At 42.3% G+C, this 23,072-nt stretch overlaps 1 protein-coding gene across 1 annotated transcript in view; it reads left to right on the plus strand.

Annotated features, from left to right (window-relative positions):
* The first annotated feature begins 1,344 nt into the window (after positions 1 to 1,344).
* Positions 1,345 to 23,072, plus strand: part of COX10 (cytochrome c oxidase assembly factor heme A:farnesyltransferase COX10) — a 116,015-nt gene continuing 94,287 nt past the window's right edge. Inside the window, exons 1-3 of the mRNA XM_081161910.1 lie at positions 1,345 to 3,030; positions 9,705 to 9,838; positions 11,521 to 11,842. Coding sequence (XP_081018036.1) covers positions 2,988 to 3,030; positions 9,705 to 9,838; positions 11,521 to 11,842 — 499 coding nt within the window. The 5' untranslated portion in view covers positions 1,345 to 2,987. The remainder of the gene's footprint in view (positions 3,031 to 9,704; positions 9,839 to 11,520; positions 11,843 to 23,072) is intronic.

Below are 23,072 nucleotides of genomic sequence, written 5' to 3' on the forward strand. Positions count from 1 at the left end.
ACAGGTAGAATGACAAAAAAAGACAATAAGATGGAAAAAATGCTGGCCTGGATGTGCAGAGAGAAAGTTTTATCACTTAGAGTAAGTTACTTAACCTGTCTGGACCTCAGTTTCTAATTCTTAATGAAATTAGAAGTTTGTGCTGCATGGACATATCTGAGACCTATCTCTATAAGCCCTATTACTCTACACTGACTAAAGGGCAGAGCTTATATATGGCACTTTCTAAGGAAACTTGTCCAGGAAAAGTAAGTCTAACAAAGCAAGATAGTTTGAAACCAGGAAGTCTGATTCACTTTAGAATAAAGAAAAATTGTCAATACAAATATACTCCAATCTCCAAAATTATTTGTTTACGTGTTTGGATTTGTGTGTATAAGGCTAGCATCTCCCAAGTGTTCATGGTTTTCAGAACAGCACGTCTAGGTCCACAGTGATAGATGGTGGCTGGCCAAGCTAATCACTGCGATCCTCTGTTTACTCAGCCTTCCCTACAGTATGCGTGGCCATAGCAATGTACGTGACCATGAACCCTGTTCTTTCCAAAGTATCTCCAGGGATTACTTTTTAGGAGAGTTGCTTTGGTACTACTGACCTAGGTTACCTTCATTGCAAACATTAGATAGATGAACGCATTTCCTGACCAATTAGGCCAGAATGTATTCATCTTTTAGGCATTTCTCCCATCAAACATTTACTCTGGTTTCTCTCAATAAATAATAACCTATGCATTCATTTGTGTACTTGATCATACCTTGGCACTGTATTTAGAAAGGGTTTTAAATGAAGGAAAAATCTATTGGCCAAGGAGGAACCATGTCTATAAAACCCATTGTCTATCATAAGCCTAGAGAATTTGGGAATTCATATTTTCCGAGTATATGAAATAAAACGTTCATGTTAATCAAACTTTTAGACATAATTGTGTTGTCAAGTTAAAAAAAAAAAAAAGCTGAAATCCAGTAATTTTCAGTTGTATGTGCCCAATTACTTGTGGTGCTTTAAAAAGGTAAGTACAGGTCCCTTCCATCCATTCTGCATCCCTTCCGACTCAATAGGTCTGGAGGTGGCTCAGACATCTATAATTTTATTTTTATTTTTTTAAATATATCTTTATTGATTTCAGACAGAGGAAAGGAGAGGGAGAGAGAGAGAGACAGAAACATCAATGATGAGAGAGTCATTGATCACGCCCACAACCTGGGCATGTGCCCTGACCAGGAATCGAACCCTGATCGCCTGGATCCTAGGTCGATGCTCAACTGCTGAGCCACGCCCGGCCGGGCGACATCTATAATTTTAAAGCCCTACAGATGACTGTGACAGGCAGATAAGGTTGGAATACTGTGCTTTATAAATCACAGAAGCTGTGGTCCCTCAAAATGCTTAGGTGAATAAGGCTGTATGGCACGGTAGAAGCAACGCTGTAGCAGCTATAGAACTCAGCAGCTAGGTAACTTTGGACAGGTCACTTAAACCCGAGTCTTAACATGTTATTCATGAAGAGGATAACATCTGCTGCAGAGATAAACATCATGTTTATAAAAACACATGGAAAATTGTAAGGAGTTTCAAAACTTTTAATATAGTATTTAATGCTTTTTTCTCTTCATGGAGTATCTTCTCCCTTGCATGCAGGAAAAATCTGCTGTTCCTCCAACTGTGTACCAAATTTAAATCTCTGAGGCCTTGCCTGCTCCAACTGCACAGGCCTGCTACGTTTCCGCAGCACTGACTCCCCTACCCCATCACTGACTCCCCTAGCCCATCAGACTGACTCCCCTACCCCATCACTGACTCCCCTAGCCCATCAGACTGACTCCCCTACCCCATCAGACTGACTCCGCTACCCCCATCACAGACTCTCCTACCCCATCACACTGACTCCCTAACTGACCAGCACCTGACCCCCGCTGGTACACTGTCAGCTCCTACAGAATCAGGGGAACCTTGTGTTTTCAGCATCCCCTGTGCCTAGCAATGTTGGCTGACCTGAACCAGAATGGCTATCACCTTATCACTGAAGACAGAAATTGCCCTTATAGATCCCAGGTAACTATTTCTTCTTTTTCAAAACCTAAATTTTTTTTTCTTCCGTGTACTTTAGTGTGGAACTCACACGAGAAAAACAGAGGATGGGAGGGCTGCTGAGATCTGCCCTAGTAATCGCTACACTAGTGATAATTTATTAGTCCTTACACGGGCAGGTACCTGGCAAACCCCTGGAGAGACACTATTTAATTCTCTCAACCACCTACAAAACATATAGCAGTAGTGTTCTTGTTGTACAGCTACGGGTTCCGAGGACTTGAGCAGTTTGCTGGGGCAGGTCACAGGCCAGGAGGACCCGCAGGACTCAGCGGCTGACCTCACTCCAGAGCCAGAAAACCTTGACCTCTAAGCGCACCTTCTACATCCGGAGACGCTGACGACTCGGTCCCAGGCGCGCGCCGGGAGCCCGCGGCCTCCAGTCCGTCGGTCCCCTCTCGACAGCGAGCACAGTAAAGCCGCAGCTGTGATCACACTGGCGGTGGAAGCGCCGTCGCAGGACCCGCTTCCTCCCGGCGCAGGATTCCGCACTCGCAGGTCCCCCGAGGCGCCTTTGAATCGCCCGCGAGCCGGCCGCAGCCAGGCCCCGCCCACCGCGCGGGCGACCCGGGCCGCGGCCAAAGGCGCAGGCAGCCTCGGGGGGCGGGGGGCGCGGGCCCGCCTTCCGCCACCGCCTTTTTTCCGGGGGACGTGGCCGCACCGAGCTCCTCGCGTTTCCCGAAAGCACGCCCGGCCTCTGACCTTCAGTCCCGCGTTCTCACGCCGCTCCCATTCCACTCGCTTCTAACGACGGCCCTTCCCTTCCGCGTCCTGCCCCCGGAAGTGGCGCACCGGAAGCGGCTCTCTCCTCCTGGGGCGGGGAAGGAAGATGGCGGCGCCCAGCAACCGGTGAGGAGAGAGGACACGGGGATCCCCGGGAGCGGCCAGGCTCGCGCGTTATGGCCGCCTGCCCGCACACTCTCTCCTCACGCCTCCTGACAGGTACTGCACCGCCCTGGGGCACCACTTTGGGGTAATTCTCTTGTTCTTGGCACGTACTTCAACGTCGTCCCGGCTGGCTGCAACCTTGGGAGCCCTCGGCGAGGTCGGCGGGGCAGCAGCGCGGGTGTGACCTTTGGAGGAGCCTGAAGGGAAGAGGCTGTGGACCTGGGGTCTGGGCTGCGCTGCGGTGCGGGTGGTGCACGGGCTTCTGTCCCGCTCCCCGGGAGGACCGCTGTCCGGTGCCGCTTTTGGTTTCACGGAGCGGAGGCTGGAGAGAGGACGGAGCAGGACCTCGGGGCTCCAGGGGCCCCGGGGCTCGTCAGGGCCTCGGTTCCCAGCCGCGGGCGTGCGGGGGAGGCCGGGGGGAGCGCCGTGCCGCCCCTCCGCAGCCTGCTGGCGGTGTAGAGGGGCGCGGTGGTGGCGACGGCGATGGAGGTGGTGACAGCTGCGGCCGCGCGCCGGAGCGTCGGACCGTTCCGCGTGGCCCTGCTCTCATCCTCCCGCCTGAAAAACGCGTCACAACTTCATGTGGAAGGGCCCTTGGCGAGGCCTTGGCGCAGACGTCACCTTTTCGGAGACGCCGACCCGGCCTCCCTTCCTCGGGCAGCTCCGGCCCCTCTCGCGTCGCCGGGTTCCCTCGCGGTTGGCGCAGCCGGTGATTGGCTGTTTCTCGCGGCTTATCGGCTGTTTCTCCCAACCAGGATTAAACGTCGTGAGGGTAGGGGCCGCTCTCGGCCTCGCCTCCTTGACCCCAGTGCCCCCAGAACGGGACCTGGTGTCCATTGTTGGCTCTCGGTGATTATTCGTGAATGAATGAAATTTGCCCCGATGGAGCCGTTAGAGAGGAGGCTCAGAATTACTTTGCCCCCAGTAGTTTAGGAGGATAGGTAATGGCTAGGTGGGGCCTGTGTCGCAGCTGGCCCACGCTGGGGATGGACAGGGGACCCCAGGGGCTCCTGTTTGGTCAAATGCCGTTGACTGTTTTCAGGCCCCGCGTGTCACGAGCTCCCCAGCACCTGGCAATATTGACCGCTGCGCGTCCGAAATGCCTTTTTCCTCACGGCACGGTTATTTCATGGGTCTTTTCTGGTCTGTGTGATCTCAGAGCAAATCATTTGTTTCTGGAATTGAATTTACTCATCTATAAAGTGAAGCAATTTGATTAGATGGTTTCAAAGGTCCCTTCTGGTTCGAAAGTCGGGAAGAGGGCGGGAAGGAGGAGGGAGTATAGGTGAAACAAGATTGGCCGTGGTTTGGTAATTGTTGAAGCTGAGGGAAAAGTAGCGGGCTCATTGTATTCTGTTTTTGTATATGACTGAAGTTTTCCTTAATGAAGAGTTGTTGTTTTTTAAGGTCTGAGATTTCTGTTTGAATTACTTGCTACCTTCTACCATCCCTGACTGTCAGTGTTCTTTGATCCTGACTCTAGACACTCATTCTCAGAGAGCTCTGCCTTTCTTATTGTTTGAATTATCACCTCTGTACGGAGGGTTTCCTAATTCCGGTTCCTGAGACTAAGGTGGTTTTCTGCCTTTCAGTTCCATACTTCCAGCTTTCTATAGGACAGTTGCCCTTGCCTGCTCAGAATCCCCCAGGGCCAGTAAGTGGGCTACATATACATAGGTTCCACATGGTTTGTAGCTTGATCATTCTTTTCAATGCTGGTAAGAGGAATTAATAAACAGCTTAGCTTCTTGAAGCTATGAACATAATTGCCAAAAACTCTGTATGACTTACTCTGTTCCACTTGGAAGACCCAGTACAAAAGCTTGATATGAAAGAGCCATGGTGAAAAGGGGTGGCAGAGAGGTAATCTGGAACTATATTAGGTATCTTGTGGTCCTGTCTGATTCTGCTTTTAAAATTTCAAGTATTTTATAGCCATTAAAAGAAAATTCAGGACCTTCAGTTACTTGTCTGCTCACCTCATTTTCAAACCTCTACATTCATGACTCATTGTTGATGGTGAATAATGGATATGGTTACATGTTTCCAGATTTTTAATGTATCTGTTGTAAACCCTGTGTATCTTTTAATCTAAATTTGTTTACAAAGGGCTGAAATGTCTTTGAATTTCTAGGCACTGATTCATACAAATGTAACATGTTTTGACTAAATGAAGCATTTTCATCATTTAAAAGTGCAGTCTCCTAGCTGATTGTTTTTTTCATACTGCCATTCTGTAAAATCTGAGTTTCGCCCACTTAGTCATGAGAGATTTTAAAAAAATTTATCTTTATTGTTGAAAGTATTACAAATGTCCCCTTTTTTCCCCCATTGACAACCCCCCCCCATGCCTTCTCCCAGGCCTTCACCACACTATTGTCTGTGTCCATGGGTTATACATATATGCATATAAGTTTTTAGGTTAATCTCTCTCCACCCACCCACACCTGCCTTCCCTCTGAGATTCATCACTCTGTTTCATGCTTCTATGTCTCTGGATCTATTTTGTTCATTGGTTTATTTTGCTCATTAGATTCCACATATAAGTATGATCGTGTCTTTCTCTGGCTGGCTTATTTCCCTTAGCATAATACCTTCCAGGTCCCACCATGCTGTCTCAGAGGGTAAGGGACCCTTCCATTTTTCAGCTGCATAGTATTCCATGGTGTAAATGTCTGAGAAGGTGCTTGATATGATTTCAATCTTCTTGAACTTGTTGAGACTTGTTTTGTGTCCTAAGATGTGGTCTGTCTTTGCGAATGTCCCATGTGCACTTGAGGAGAGTGTATATTCTGCAGCTTTGAGATGAAATGTTCTGTAAACGTCAATTAAATCCACTTGATCTAGTATGTCATTTAGAATAACTGTTTCCTTGTTGATTTTTTGTCTGGAAGATCTATCCAGTGAAGTCAGTGGGCTGTTAAAGTCCCCTACTGTGACTGTATTGCTGTCAATTTCTCCTTTAAAGTCCTCCAGAAGTTTTTTTTTTGTTTGTGTGTGTATGTTTCAGTCTGTGTGAGTCTTTTGTTCTGAGGTGGGTCTCATGTAGACAGCATATATTTGGGTTTTGTTTTCTTATCCATTCAGCTACCCTATGTCCTTCCATTGGAGCATTTAAGGTTATTATAGATAGGTACTTATTGCCATTTTATTTCTTTATGTCTATGTTTCTCATTCTCTCTATTTCAACTTCTTATAATAGCAGTCCCTTTAACATTTCTTACAATGCTGGTTTGGTGGTGATAAACTCCTTTAGCCTTTTTTTGTCTGGAAGGATCTTTATTTCAGCATCTATTTTGAATGGTAGCCTTGCTGGATAGAGTATTGGTTTCAGATCCTTGTTTTGCATTACCTTGAATACTTCATAGCATTTCCTTCTGACCTATAGAGTTTCTAATGAGAAATCAGCTGACAGCCTTATGGGAGCTCCTTTGTAAGTAAGAGATTGCTATCCTCTTGCTGCATTTAAGATTCTCTCTTTGTCTTGAATTTTTGGAATTTTAATTATGATGTGTCTGGGTCTGGGCCTCTTTGGATTCTTCTTGCTTGGGACTCTCTGTGCCTCCTGAACTTGTGTGCCTTTTTCCTAGACCACATTAGGGAAGTTTTCTGCCATTATTTCTTCAAACAGATTCTCTATCCCTTGCTTACTTTCTAGATCTTCTGGCACTCCTATAATATGAATATTGTTACGTTTCATGGTGTCCCACAGCTCCCTTAAACTGTGCTCCTGTTAATTGTTTTTTTTTCTTTTTTGATCTCTGATTGAGTTATTTTTTCTACTCTGTCTTCTAATTTTCTGATCCAGTCGTCAGCTTCTGCTACTCTGATGTTTATTCCTTCAGATTTTTTTTTTTTTTAATTTCTACTATGTCACTTTTTTTTTCTTTTTCAAATCCTCACCTGAGGATATTTTTTTCATTGCTTTTCAGAAAGAGTGGAAGGGAGAGAGAAAGAGAAACATCAATGCAAGAGAGACACATTGATTGGTTGCCTCCCGCATGTGTCTGGACCAGGACCAGGGATTGAGCCTGCAACTGAGGTACATCCTCTTGGCTGGAATGGAACCCAGGACCCTTCAGTCCACAGACCAATGCTCTAACCACTGAGCCAAACCAGTTGGGGCTACTATGTCATTCTTATTTCCTTCACCTTTTCCATTTCTTTTCTCATGCTGTTGAGCATCCTTACATCAGTATTCTGAACTCTCTATCTGAGAGATTGCTTATCTCCATTTTATTTAGCTCTTCTTCTGGAGAGTTTTTTGTTCTTTCATTGGGGGCTTGTTTTTTTGTCTCCTCATTTTGGCTGCCTGTTTGGATTTGTTTCTATGTATTAGGTAGATCTACTAGGACTCTCTGTCTTTTGGATGGTCTCTGGTTCAGGCCAATGTCAGATGCTCTTTGTGACTGACCTTGAGTACCCTATTTGAAATTTTCTGCACAGCACAGCTCATGGTTCCCTCTGCTGGGGCTGGATGTATTTGGACAGGACCAAAATGTGCACCAAGCCCTGGGTCCAGAAGCAAGTCAGGAAGAGTCAAAACACCCAGAGGCTGATTGTTATTCAGTCTCTTAATGAGCCTCAGGCTGTAGGAACTCCACAGGGTGGGGTGAGAGGTTTTCCACCAGGGTAGGGCAATTGCTTCCCCCCCCAAGCAAAAGCTGCTTAGATGGTTAATGTCAGCCTGAGAAAGATGTCCTCTGCTGTATGGGGGATGACTCAGCACAAGGATCCAGATGGCTGCCCTCTGAGCTCTATTCCCCCAGACAGCATCCCTAGATTCTCCTCACACAGTTTAGTCCACTCTGCCCTCCCTTCTCCGGAGCCCAAGGTGAGTGGCTGCACATGAAACATTGTGTGTTGGCCCGTTAAGAGGGGGCCTGCATTTCCAGATGTCTCTCCCTGGCAGAGAGAAACCCAGCTGCTTTTCTCAGCCAGAAGTTATGTGGGCACCTTTCTCAGTCCTGGTGCTCTGGGCTGGGAAACACAGCCTGAGGTTTAGGCCCCAGAGTCCTCAGTGGGAGCCCCCCACAGCTGAGATCTCCCTCTGGACCTTCAGCTGCTGCCTGTGGGAGCCCAGCCAGCCCTCTCGTGCCTCCGAACTTCCTACCTGTCTCTGGGCCGTCTCCACTTTTTCTCCTTGGTTATGAGGGTGCTCTCCAGCTAGTCTTAACTTGATTATTCGGGATGGTTTTTCTGTATTTTAGTTGTCATTCCAGTTTGGTCCTGGGGGAGTGTCAGTGTAGCTCCCACTCAGTCCGCCACCATCTTGGACATCTCATGAGAGAGATTGTTCCAGGTGGTTCTTTCCCTCCCAGCAGCAAGCACTCCTCACTGTACCTGAAGAACTAAAAACTGGTTTTGAAATTAAGGGCCAGACAATAAAACTTTGATGTCTTCTAGACACAATTATTTAATATTGAAGTCCTGTTACCTTAAAGAACAGTGTTAAGTCCAAAAAGGGAAAATATACACCATCAAAATTATAAATAAAACTGAAACATCAGAGCACTGATTTTAAGAAACGTCAAAAATACACTGCTATCCCTTTATGTATACATAATATAGGTAGTCACATTGACCCGTATGGAAAATAAGCATTTCATAGTTAACTGTGGCTTGAGAATCTGATTTCATTGAAGAAGTGACTTATCTCTAGTCTAACGTAATTGCTATATATTCCAAAAGGCAGAACCGTTCTTCCCCCAGTCCAAGTAAGCTGTGGGGGTGATCTACTCATCAAACATTATGCCATTGTTATATGGAAAGAAATCTGCTGTCTGTTGTAGCAAAAGTGAGTAAGTCCCAAGGAACTAAAAAATCCAGAGGAGCCCTAGCCGGTTTGGCTCAGTAGTTAGAGCATCCACCTGCAGACTGAAGGGTCCAGGGTTCAATTCTGTCCAAGGGCATGTACCTCCGTTGCAGGCTCCATCCCTGGCCCTGGTTGGGGCACATGCGGTGGGGGCATGTGTCTCTCTCACATTGATGTTTCTCTCTCTCCCTCTCTCTCTCCCTCTCCCTCCATCCCTCCCTCCCTCCCTTCCACTTTCTCTGAAAAGCAATGGAAAAAATATCCTCGGATGAGGATTGAAAAAAAAAATTAAAAAAAATACAGTGGAGACAAACAAAAACAGTTTGTATTAGGAAGTGCTGTAAAAAAGATTATATAGAAATTTATCTTCAAGTTTGCAGTTTTTGATGAAAATTATGGTTCTCATTTTATACTTTTAAAAAAGTGATCAAGCCCAGCTGGGTGTGGCTCAGCGGTTGAGCGTTGACCTAGGATCCAGGCGATCGGGGTTCAATTCGCGGTCAGGGCACATGCCTGGGTTGCGGGCTAGGCAGCCGATCAATGACTCTCTCATCATTGATGTTTTTATCTCTCTCTTTCCCTCTCCTTTCCTCTCTCTGAAATCAATAAAAATATATTTAAAAAAGTGATTGAACTGATTGTTTTATATTTTCTTAACATCTATAGTGTGGTCATTTTGGCATTTAATATAACAAAAGCATAATGACCCTGACATGGAAGATTTCTCTAGCCCTGTTGAAGAATTTTGCTCAATTATCAGTGAGTAAGACTGATAAATTGTGTTGGTTTACATATCTGGATTAGATAATTTCAGCCTATGACCCATGGCATATGCATTGCTTACCATGTACAGGCATTGCTCCTGGACAGATGCAATTATTTTAACATTTTCCCCGCTCTGTCTCTTTTACAGGATGGGTTGGAGGATGTGTCTGGTATCTGGAAAGAAGAGCTGTGCAGGAATCCCCTCACACGGTTATGCATCTTTTTAGGAACATCAATAAGCAGTGGATTACATTTCAGCACTTCACCTTCCTCAAGCGCATGGTATGTTCAGAGGACTGTCCTTGCTCTGCCACTGTCTGCCTTTCCTTTCTCTGTATGCGGGGATTTCAGAAATTCCTATTACAAGAGGAGTAGTAAGGAGTGCTGTTTAAAAAGGATGTTTATTTAGGGTCCTCTTCCATTTATTCAGAACTTTAATCCCTTGTTTTGATCATCCTTAACTGATACCAGAAGAGTTCTGTTGTTTGAGCTTAAAAGTATGATCTCTAATTTACTGATTAAGTTTGGAGAAAGACTGAAAATTTCTGGCATATTTTCACTAGGCTAAAATTAGAGAAAACTGAACTGTTATAATACATCTCTTTAAATTCTTTAAAATTCTGTTAATATATCAGTAATTCAGAAGTAATTGCTTTAACAGTGTGACCCTCCTGTTTTTTTACATTAGCAGTGCATTCAAAAAGCCTTTTAACACATGCAACAAATTAAGTTTTTAGTACTTTGCTTGACATTTTGTAGTGGGCATTGATAATATATCTCAGTCCTCTTGTAGGCCTGTATCTAGGTCAGCTCCATGATATTATGGGCAACATGGTAACTTACTGTAAGTTATCAATGAAGGCATTTGACATTTTCTCAGATAGAAAAGTATCATAGAATGGGGAAATGATAGCTAAAAACTCTTAATAGTGCAAGTTGAAATAATAACAGATTCATAATCCAAAATCTTATTTGACATTTCTCTCATCTTTTTTTAACTTAAAATGCCCACTTTAATTTAACAAGTTTTATAAAACTTACTGTTCTGGTAAGAGATTTAATTTCCGGGTAATGTAAAGCCGGGGGCTCAAGGATAATGGATATTTAGAAGAGGAACTCAGGTATGTATCATGCCTTTTTTATGTAATCAGAACTCTGGATTCATTTATGAGGTTGTAATTCCTAAGACTAGAAATGTGTAATGAAAAAGTCTCTTAACTAGTTCCAGAGTAGTAGCTTCAAGTCTCAGGGCCACCTGTCACTAACTGGTTGTTCACTCTTGGCTCTTTCAGTTTATTTCTCAGCCTTGGTTTCCTGATCTGTAAATTAGAGAGATATTAACAGTGATCCATCTTCTTTAACAACTGTTGCAGAGCTTAAGTGAGATATATGTTATATAAAATATAACAATATACATATGAAACTGTGAAGTGCCTCACTGAATGCTTGTAGTAGTTACTTTTTGCAAGTAAGTGATGGATACTGTCTAACTCTAAAGCCCATGATTTTTCCTCATATACACTGCTGGAATGTCATTTAGGCCTGGAATGTGCACCACCACTGAGCGCCTCTCTGCAGTGTTTGCCTAGGAACATGATAGAAATCTTTTTCATTGTATTTGAATGTTAAACCATCAGTTTCTGGCACTTCATTGGGGGAACTTCTGGAGGAGATGAATAAGAAATAAAAATAACTTTTTTTTCAAGGAACTTAAATTCTTAGGATTTTCCTAAGCCACAGAATTTGAAAACTATTGCCAAGGAATTAATTGTGTTCTGCTTACCTCTTACTGTAGTGATTTCCACGTAACAAGCACTCTCATATTATTTCACATACCATGTATTTATAAAGTTGGAGGAAAATCTTTTAAGTGCCATAAAAGTCGGACAGATAGAAGATATAACTAAAGAACCATTTAAGAGCATTTTAGGCCTTGTATAGTAACATGTACTTTTTACATTTAGTACGTCACACAGCAGAACAGAAGCCTCAGCCAGCAAATCAAGCCGAAGTCAGAACCAGTGGCCTCTCCTTTCCTTGAGAAAACATCTTCAAGTCAAGCCAAAGCAGAAGTATATGAGATGAAGCCTTTTGCACCTTCTAGCCTACCTTTGTCCAGAAAGCCAAGTGAAACAGAATTGATAGAACTAAAATCTGCCTCAATAATTGAAGGTTCAATAGATGAGGGAAAAGAGACCAAAGAAGAAACGCGGTGGAAAGAGATGAAGCTGCATGTGGACGACTTGCCAGGAATTTTGGCTCGACTGTCTAAAATCAAACTCACAGGTACTTTGCTTTTCTGGTGTGGTTGGATTCTTACTTGAAACTTTATTTATAGTTAAACAAAAAGCTGATTTTATTTACTGCCCCAAAAGGAATGTTTTGAAACTGTGGATCCTCTCATTAATAATTTTTCTCTCTCTAATTGAGATCTGAAGTCAGATTTTCTGAATTCTATTTTCTTAGAATTGTAAATACTATTCTACTAAACATATTGTACTAAAAACATTCTTCTTTATTTGCAATTAAAGTAGAACACTTATCCTGCTTATTTCTGTCTTTTATGATTTTACACCTGCTGTCCTTTAAAGATGCCATGAGATAGTGAGTTCTGTCCTTCTGAGTTCTGCGCAGGATGGACTGCATGCTGTGCTTAGCCTGCAGTGGAACCGCAGTGGCCACTGGGACTCTCAGCTCACTGCCTTTTGCTTCTTGTAGGACCTCTGGGGTTGTTCCAGGTGTGGAGGGATTTTGAGTGCATCTCTGAAAGGAGGTTTAGAACCAGATTTTTTGCCTTACTGTAGCAAACTGCACCAAATTTGATTGCATGCATTTAGGTATTAACCCATAATTATGTCACTTGGTCGTTACAGCCACCCTGTGAGTCAGGCGAAGCTTTGTTATTATCATCCCATCTCATAGCTAAACTTAGAAGTAGCTTATTCTGGGCCACTTTAGAATATATGTTCTGGGTCATCCTGCAGACTGAAGACCTGGTCTCTCCATTCTTGGATAAGAATGAGAAGAAATGGGGAAACGATAAAGTTACACAGGTACTCTGAGGACAGAAAGTGGTGAATAATGTTACTGAGTTAGAGTCAGCACGTGAACAGATGAGACAGAGGCTTGGGGAGTAGAGAATAGAGACAATCAGAGAGGGTTTCTAGTTTGTTTGTTCGTTTTTCAAGGGAGTTGAGCCTGAAATCCAGGGTAAAAGGAGGTAAACCAGACACGTGTTTCCTCAGTGACCAAGTTTACTTATAGAAAACTTTTTCTTGGGGGATGGCACTTGGACATTAGGAGTTTGATGAAGAATCATAGTAAAACTAAAGCAGTGGGAGTAATTTCAGGTGATGACTTTCTTTGAAACTCCATCTCAGTGCTTTCCGGTGGCTAAGCAAAGGAGTCATCACATTTCTAGAGAAATTACCTTTTGTCATTTACACAGTTGGTTTGTGCGTCATGTTGACTTATTAAGAATGACTGTAAATAAGGTGTGATTTTAGAATGTCACCCAGAAAACAAGGCCTCTCCATCTGGGCGTCAGAAGTGAGCGCTGCCATCAGCAGGAGCTTCTCTGTGTGCACCACTCTGCAGATTCCGTCTCCTCTCTGTTGTCACATTTCTGTTAGCAATGCTAATATTTTTCACTTGTCCTCTAGGAGAAATCTTAGCGTCATTCTTTGCTTTCCATTCTCCGCTTCAGTCTACCACCCACTGCACAGTGGAGTCCTGCTAACTCCTGTGTGGTACTCATCCTGTTTCTGAAGCTGCCACCCTAATTCGGCCCAAGCATCTGAGGCCTTAGGTTATTGCACCAGCTCCGAACTGTCCTCTCTGCCTTCATTCCCCTTTCGCTGCAGTATATGCTGCCCAGGCTGCCAGCGTAACTTCCCTGAAGCATTGCTTTCTACTCCTGACTTTGTCAAGAGCCCACAGCTCCTCCGTGTTGCCTCCTGCCTCATCTCTGCCCGATTTTAAAGGAACATTGTCATCTGAAATGGTTAGACTCTTTTGCAGAAACATATTTCTTCCTTCCCTAACCCCTTCTATCCCACCATGCTCATTCCTCCATGGAAACCAGTCACATCCTTTCAAGGCTTCTCCACTAAGCCTTCTTTTGCTGCTCGTGGCCCCAGTCTCCTTCTCAACGCTCAGAATATGGCTGTGAAGTCAAGCTGACTTGAGTTCAGATCCCGGCTGGAACATTTACTAGCCAGTGAGACTTGGGGTGGTTCCTTGATCTTGTTGAGACAATTCTCTCATCTTTAAACTATAAATAATAATAAATCATTTAAGGATTCAATCATAAAATGCATTTAAAGTACCCAGCAGCATGACTGATTCGTGGGAGAACTTCAGAGGTTAGTTTTCAAATAATTCCAGGTAAACACTTGATTATCTATTTAATGTATGTCATATTTTCCTAAGAATCTGAGGGCAGAAATCATGACACTTGTTGACCACTTCTAGCTCTCTAGGTACATGCACCTCGCTTGGTAGGACCTGCTTTTGAGAGGGAAGTGACAGACTGAAGTCCTCCAGAGGAGGGCAGCCACAAGGAAGGGGTATGGGGAAACCCTGTCACTTGGGGAATGAGATTCTTCTGCTTAGAAAAGAGAAGGGAAGAGGGAGGAGGGAGGAAGTGAGGGAAAGGAGAAAGAAGACATAATAGCCATCTTCAAACATCTGTAGCTCCATTGATTTAAAGGAACAGTGCTGTTAATTTATAGTCCAGAAGGCAGAACTAAGAGATTGCACATGCTAACAGGTGGCAGGTTCTCTCAGTGTGAAGGAAAGTTCTTAGGAGAACTGTTTAGGTGCAAAATGAGCTGCCTCCTGAGGCAGTGTTCTTTGTCATGGGAACTATCCAAGTATAAACAGATCATCTTTGAGGGAAGTTGAAGAAGGATTCCTGCATTGTGTAGTGGGTGGGACTGGATGATGACACTTAAGTCCCTTTTTCATACTAAGAGACTCCCTGCCTTCAGTATTTATTGGGTGTTTACCATAAACCCCTTGATACTGGTTGTCAGAGATACGGAGATAACACGTGAATTCTGTCATTAATAAGTTCACAGTCGAATGGGGAGATTTTATACATATGCACATATATAAAAATAAAACAACTGTGGTCTGATACATCTGTGTTTCAAACCCAGAACTTTTTCTTAATACCTGTGTGATCTTGAGCAATATCTTAACCTTAGAGTGGCTTCATTTCTTCACCTGTAATATAGAGATAGTGATACTTAACTTCATAGCCTCATTGTGAGGATTAAATGAGATAATGCAGGTAAAACACCAAAGTGCCAGCACTAGCAGGCACTTAATTAGCTATTTCCAATACTATTGTTATTGCTATATCCATCCTTAGGGAAGTTAATGTTATAGGTATTGTTAAGAAGTGTGTGCATAAGGCAGAGTGGGGTCCCAGAGAAGGGAGTGTGCTTTCCTCCTGTGGAGGGATGAAGTGAACGAATATTTACTAGGCAGGAAAGGCAAGGATTGTAAGCAGAGGCTCCTGCATTATCAGAAGGCTGAAGTGTGCCTGATCAGTGCAGTGTGGCTTGAGTGTTCTGTGGGGAAAGTTCCTTCCTGAGGCTGAAGAGTGAAGCAGGGCCATTCTGTCACATGGCTTGTGTGTCATGCTAAACAGCTTGGCTGGTATGCCCCAGCAGTGGAAGGTCGTGGGAGGCTCTTTGGAGGAACACAGTCACTTTGTATTTTGTCTTATTTATTTACCTTTTAAGCAGCTTTTAAATACTACTAAATTAATATAAGTTTACTGTAAGAAAAAGAAATTCAATTAATATGGAAACATAATACCTTAAACTGAAAAAGTACCTTTTCCATCCAGTCTAGATAACACCGCTACTTAAAATGTAGCCCTGTATATGCAGATAGAAAGGTACAGAGAAGGCTTTGTATGTTAGTGGAAATAGGGTCATGGTGCGCACAGGCAGTCACAGTTCTACAGCTTGCCATTTCTCTTAACATTAGTTCTTCCTGACAGGGTGTACTTCACTGCGCACTGTTCCCTTATATGGAACTACCATGATTTACTTAGCTCATCCTCTGTAGGTAAACAGTCAGGGCCTTTCCAGGTTTTTTGCTATTAAAAGCAATTCTGTTATTAACTTTTATGTACATAAGTCTTTGTATACTTATGTGAGTCTGTCTGTAGGGTAAGTGTTTAGAAATGTAATTGCCAGCTTTAAACATATTAATTTTGATAGATTGACCAGTTTGTGCCTAAAAAAGATAGTGTAATTTACATTCCCTCCAACAGCCTGTGGAAATCCGATTGCTCCTGTATTTCATGCTTGTAATTGGCAGTCTTTACCAGTGTTGCCTACTGGATAACTGAAAAGATTTTTGTGTGTGGGGTTTTTATTTTTAAGTTTTGATGGAATTTTGGTGGAATCTTTTTCTCTATTGATCATTTCTACTTTTCCTTCTATTATTTACCTCATACCCTTGGTAATTTCTTAATGATCTTTTTTAGAGCTCTTTTTAGCATTTCATCCATCATGTGCATTAATTTTTTTGGTAATATTTTGCTTTTTCCCGGTATTTTACTTGTGATATTTCATTGTTTTATTTTGCCTTGCTGAGATTTTTAACTTTTATGTATTCAAACTTGTTAGTTTTTTTGTTGTTGTTTTTTTTAATGCTTAGAAAAATGTTTACCGCCCTATGGTTAAAAAAGCATTCACTGGTGGGTGGGTTTTTGGGTTTTTTTGATACTTCAATATTTTTATTATATTCTCTAAGGTGTGGGGAGCATGTGGAATGTATTTCAGTATAAGGAGTAGGATTGATTAAGAAGACTGTGGTTGCAGTACTGTTGAGCAAGGGTTGTTTTTGTAAATAAAGTTTTATTGGAACACAGCCATGCCAATTTGTTTTAAACTGATATGCTACATTGGCAGAATTGAGTAATTATGACAGAAAGCTATGGCTTGGAAAGCCTGAATATTTTCTTTCTCACTCTTTATAGAAAAAGTTTTCTGGCTCCAGCTATAGAGCATGGAGAGACTCAAAAATGATGGTGAATAAATCAGTGGTAGCCAATTGAGAAATGACTCGGGCTAAACTAAGGCTGTGATGGGGAGGGAGAAAAACGGGGGCGGGAGAGAAACATTAAGGAAATAGAGTTACAGAGCAGTGGATGTGGTAGAGGGCTGAGGAGGCATTAAATAAAAGGTTTAGGACCTGGAGTTGCAAAGACCTTGACTGCTGTTGAGTGAAGCAAGCGTTCTCTAGTTCTTTGGGCCCTGTGCTCCTTATGTCCTCCTTCTATGCTCTTTCTATGCTTCTGATTCTGCACTCTACCCAGGTCTCTGAGAGAGCGTAGTGTACAGCCCCGGGGCCAGAGTCCCTTCTTTCAAGTTCCTGGCTCTCACTAGCTGAGTGACCTTGAACAATTTTCATAATCTCTCTGTGCCTCAGTTTACCCATCTGTAAACTAAGGCTAATAATAATACCTACTTCAGAGGGTTGTTCTGAGTATTAAGTAAGTTAACATTTGCCAACTACATAGAAATGACTGTGTTAAGAGCTATGTACTTGTTTCTTAAAAAAATGCCTAGGTGCTCTCACAGGCATTTGAGTTTGCTGCCCCTACTCTAGAAAAGCTTCCAGCCTTCTAGCATGGAAGACTGGATGAATGGTGGTGTTGAGACTTAAGAATGTGAACATTAAAGGAAGAAACTTTCGGGGGAAGATGATGAGTTGAGTTTTGTACACATGGAATTGGAGCTGTCACTGGCATATGCAGTGAGGAAGTTCAGTGGGCAGGGACAGTTAGCTGTGAAGGACAGGAGCTCAGGTAGCACAGGAGGCTGGAAGAAGGAGGGTCTTCAGCATGGAGTTGGGTGAGCCATGGTGGTGATCAAGATTGCCATGGGTTAGTGTATATGTAGAAGAACAGAGCAGAAGGCCAAGGACAGGACTTTGGGGTACCTCCCCTTTTAAAGATTGGATAGAGTATATTATGGAGGCTGCAAGCAAATAACATGATGAGAGAAAGGAAAACAGGGAAAGGCTTTGTCACAGAAGCCAGGAGAGAAGACATAGTACATAAAGGAAGTTGATCAACATTTTAGATGCTAGAGGTCTACTAATATGCCTGGCTAGAAAGAGTTATTTTATTTGGCAATTAGGAAATCAGTGTTGACTGACTGCCAAATCAGGAAATGATTATCAATGTTTCCTCTTCTTAGAGCCTTCAAAGAGCTACTTTAAATAATTAATGTAAAATCACTTTTTAAAGTTTATTCTCATAATGCTTATTTCTTTAGGAACAAAGTGAAGTGTGATAATTAGCTTAGGATTTTTGTGTGTGTGTGTGGCCACATCTTTCTTACCTTCATACTAGTTGTTGTTTTTCCTTTTATACACCTCATATTGTTGCATATCTAAATAGGCAGATGCATAGTTTGGTATTTAAAACGTGGTGTCTAAAATCCAGAACAGTGATTGCATTACTTATTTAATGGTACATACTGTGCTCTATGGTGCCCGTCAGCTCCCTGTTTCCCGTATGTCGTCACTGTGCGAAGGAAGGAGCCTACAATAGCACAAGTGTTCAGACAGTGCTCGCTGGCCACTGTCCCCGGGAATGCAGATCTTGCAGACTGGGACAGGACCCAGAGATCTGCATTTTTGACAAGCATGCCAGATGATCTGATGGTAGGTGGTCCTGGACCACCCTTTGAGAAAGTGAAGTAGGTGTTGTGCAGGCAGAGTGCCGGTCCCAGGCCTATAGGGTCGGGCTGGATGACAACTCACCCAGTGAGAGCCAGAGTAGTCCTCCCACTGGGCAGCAGGAGAAGCAGCTGGGCAGGACCTGGACCACACGAGAGAGCTGTGCAAAAGCAGGACGCGCCGGGAGAAAGGGAGCAGCAGTCTCCCCTATTGCCACAGATAGAAAAGTCCTGGGGCAGTACATTTCTCCAGGACCATTTTATATATTCCATGCCCCAGGTTTCTGGATGAACTAATTGAATGAAAGTCATTTCTTTCTGCTTATTCCATTTAAAGACGCAGCACCCTTCAGGTGACCTCTACCCTTTTATTTGACCTTTCCCTCCCCATTTAGTTTATTACTTGAATTTACACATGTCTTAGAGTCAGTGGGAATTTTTTCTTTATCATTTGATTTCTTTTGGACTCTTAAGGGCAATTCATTTATAGCTAATGATAGCTGACGCAGAACTATCTGGGAATTAGCGATTACTTTTATAGAAATAGTCATTCTTTCTTGGCTTCCTCTGATATACTGAGGAAAATTAACTGTAGAGAAAGTGGAGGGCCATATCGTGGTCATTTGTGGGACAGTAAGTAGCAGCAGTAGCCTGATGCCTTCTCATTGATGCCAGGATCTGGGCCAAGTGTGTGCTGGTGCTAATGCCATTTAAAGATTTTTATTCTATGAAAGGAAGTAAGATTGAGTTTATAAAGAAATAATATGTCCCCCTTGAGTTTCTCTTGCCAACTGAGCTATTTACAATGTGTTTTTGGAGTTTGTTGTAAGGACCACACTGGGGTAAAGAAATTTTGGATGTGGATCATAAGGGGCTTTGGTGACCAAACTGAATTTATACTTCATATAGGTCAATAAAAAGCAGAAATTTTTTCCTAAATAACATCTGTGCTGAAAAGCTACAACACATTTTCTGCAGCCAGAGCACTAAAATAGATTGCTTATTGGAACCAATAGGTTATGTGGTTGATGGAACTGATGTAAAGTCTATCAGTGTATAGATTTTTCCCCCTAGGGCCAGAATGTTGCTTTTCATTAAAAGAGAAAAAGAAGCAGGAATAGAGGATTCAGTTTTATTTTTAGATTGGTTGTATAGTTTTGAGTGTATTGCAATCTTCAGTTATCAGATACTGGACAAGATATTTTCCACATATTTTCATAAAAATATTGAGTAAAATTATTTCTTGAATTTCAATTTATATTTTGAAATAATTACCTTAATAATTATGTGCTTACTAAATGTGAAAGTAGAGTTTTTATTATATTACCTGTTTGCTTTAGAAATAATAGGAAATACAGATAAGCAAAAGTGAAAAGAATTCCATCCCCTCAAAATAATAACCATTTTCATGATTTGGTGTATTCTAGAATTTTTTTCTGTACAACTCATTCATATAGTTTTGTTTTTAGACAAATGTAAACTCAAAACGTAAATACTTTATGTAATTTTTAAAAATTACTCTGTGTTAATAAGTTTACCCTGTTTTGGTGACTTTAAACAATTTTTTAAAGTAGTGTTTTCTTAAGACAAAAATATAACATACAAAAAGTCCCCTCCAGCCCGGCTGGGTGTGGCTCAGCGGTTGAGCGTCGACCTAGGATCCAGGCAATCGGGGTTCGATTCCCGGTCGGGGCACATGTCCGGGTTGTGGGCTCGATTAATGACTCTCTCATCATTGATGTTTCTGTCTCTCTCTCTCTCCCTCTCCTTTCCTCTCTCTGAAATCAATAAAGATATATTTTAAAAAAAAAAAGTCCCCTCCAGGCTGTGCAGTTACTGATCTTTTGCATAGTTTTCCAGCCTTTTCTGCCCAGTCTGTGTTGTTATGTTAATATTAATGACAGCGCCTCTGGAGTCAGACTGGCAGGGTTGGAATCTCTGGTCTGCCACTTAATACTTTGGGATGATGGGCACATTTTTTTCAAACCTCTAAGCCTCAGCTTCTTCATCTGTAAAACAAGGATAATCCTACCTCATAGGATTGTTTTGAAGCTTATATGAGGTAATACAGGTAAATAATTTAGTACCGAACCTAGCATATTAGTAAAGGTTCAAGGAAGATTAATTACATTAGTATGTAATATCATATCATATCTTATTAATTATATTCTATTAATGCATATATAGTTTCTGTTGTTTGTGTTATAAAAATAGGATCATAATACACATTCTGTTCAATTATTTGCTTTTTTCCCTAAATAGATAGGCATGCTTTCTCATCAGTGTAATTAAAGTTGCCTCCTTTTTGACCCTGGCCAGTGTGGCTCAGTTGGTTGGGCATTGTCATGTGCACCAAAAGGTCACCAGTTCAGTTCCTGGTCCGTGCACATGCACAGGTTGCTGATTTGATCCCTGGTCTGAGGGCATATGGGAAGCACCCTACCCAGGTTTCTCACATCGATGTTTCTTGTAGTTCATTTGGGGAGTCCTCCAGTGCACTGGAAGGGCTCGAGTTTGACTCCCCGTCAGGGCACATACCCAGGTTGCTGGTTTGATCCCCAGTCCAGATGCATTCAGAGGCAACCAATTGATGTAGCTCTCACATCAATGTTTTTCTCTCTCTGTCTTAAATATCTTTGATGTTAAATCTATGGCGATTTTCCTAGGATAAGTGCATCCGAGTGGCCTTCTTGGCTCAAAGGATATGCATACTCTGAAAACTTTGATTTTCACTGACAAATCTCCCTGGAGAAAGGATTTACCTGTTTATGCTATTACTGGAGTGCCCACCAACTCACCATATCTTTACCAATAAATGATAGATAATCCTATATTTTTCTAAATAACTATCTATCTGATAGGTGAAAAGTGGCACTTAAGGTTTTAAGTCTGTGTTTAAACTGGTGAGGTGTGATATTTTCCACATGCTGACTGGTGACTTATATTTCTTTTGTGCATGGCCTGTTCACCTTCTATCCTCTCGTCAGTGTTTGTCTTTGTTCAGTGTTTGTAAGAGTCCTTTCTATAGTAAAGATTTGAACGCATTCTGTTTACCTGTTGTAGATGTCTTATCCCTTATATGTTGCTTGTTTTCATTTATTATTATTTCATTTGCAAATGTTACTTTTATATAATCAAGTCTATCGGTATTTTTTCTTGTAGTTTCTGTTTTTTGTATAATGCTTAGGCTCTCCCACACAAAAGTTTGTGAATATTTATCTGTATTTTTTTATCTTACATATTTATAATTTCATATTTTACATTTAAAATTTTCATTTATAGGTAATGGTGTAAGGTGGACATATACCCAGTTTTTAATAAATCATTTATCAGTGTTGAATGTCTCACAAATTTAAGAATTTGTGAAGCTCTCTCACTGTATAAATCTTAATCCCCCTTAACCTTTTAGTTTTCTAAAGGAAATTAGAAAATAGAATTTCTAATTCTATTAGTTTTCTAATGGAATTTCAACACATTTATAGATTAACTTGGGGGAATTGAGATCTTTACCATATTCTTCATCTACATTTATTCAAGAGTTTTTTTATGCCTCTTAAATTTTATAGTTTTCTTTAAATAGATTATATACATTTATTGATAAACTAATTTGGGGGTATTTTTAAAAATTGTGGTTGTTTTTTTTTTCCAGTTGACTCGTGAGTTTTTAGATAGCCAATCAAGTAATGATCAGGTTCTCCTTTTTTGTATTTATGCCGCCCTTTCATTTTCAGTGTAATTGCCTTGTTGGGCTCTCCCCATCCTCTTTTCTTGCTAATTTTTCGCCTCTCACTGAAGGACCCTCTCAGACGCGTAGTGTTCGGCACCGACTCTATTTTCCACTGTGTCCTGTTTGTTCTCATGGCTTTGAACTTTCTGCGGCAGCGCTGGCTTCTCTACACTTTTTAAACCCACTTCATCTGTTTCATGCGTGTTTTTTCCTACTTGTTTTACTCACCCACCTGCTATTCATTCAGTCCCTGTTATGTCCCAAGTGTACCCGTCCAGCTGGGCAGGACGGGGTGAGTGTGAGCCCCTGCCCTGTGGGTCCTGGTCTTCATGAGGAGCTCACAGCCTGGTTCTGTGTTGCATCTTTGTTATAAGTATATTCAGCTTCCTTTTCGTCCATGCTCCATTTTTTTTTTTATGTTGTAGAATCTTTTTTCTAAGTCTTACATTGACCCATTTTACCTCTTTATCGTTATCCATTCCTGGGTGAAGAGAAGACAGTTCCCGACAGTAGTAAGTCCCCCAGAAGAGCATAAGCTCTGTGAGGACAGGATGATTTGTCTGTTACACTCTGAGGCCCATGCCTGGTGCAGGGCCTGGCACACCGTAGGTGCTCGTTGTGTATTGATTGAATGAGTGAGTGCTGGGATTTTTCCTCCTTACCTACAGTGTAACTTGACTTTGTTGGACTTCTCCTCTTGCAGTTTAAGCTAAAAAATGGAAGCTCTCAGGTTCCATTACTGGTGTAACATTCCTGTGGCCTGAAGGAGATGTGGCGGGAACTACCAGCAGGGCAACTTTTTCTCTACAAGGTATTTTCAAGGTTTTTGAAACCGCACAGTGCCAGTGTCCTACTCTGCACATCTGGTTTTTAATGTAGCCTGCCTCTGCTCTCAGAGTATAGTGTGTCTGTCTCCAGCCTTTTCTCTGGTGCTACTTCCTGTTGAGCTGGAAAAATACCCTGCTGTGCCAGGGCCTAGAGTCAGTGGGTGGCTTGCTACACTGGATAGAGTATGCAGAACCACTCTGCGTTGTCGCAGTGAGAATTATGTCAAGGCGACGACCTGCTCTCTTGCTGA

Source organism: Miniopterus schreibersii (genome assembly GCF_964146895.1).
Source record: "Miniopterus schreibersii genome assembly, chromosome: 16".
Classification (NCBI taxonomy): domain Eukaryota; kingdom Metazoa; phylum Chordata; class Mammalia; order Chiroptera; family Miniopteridae; genus Miniopterus; species Miniopterus schreibersii.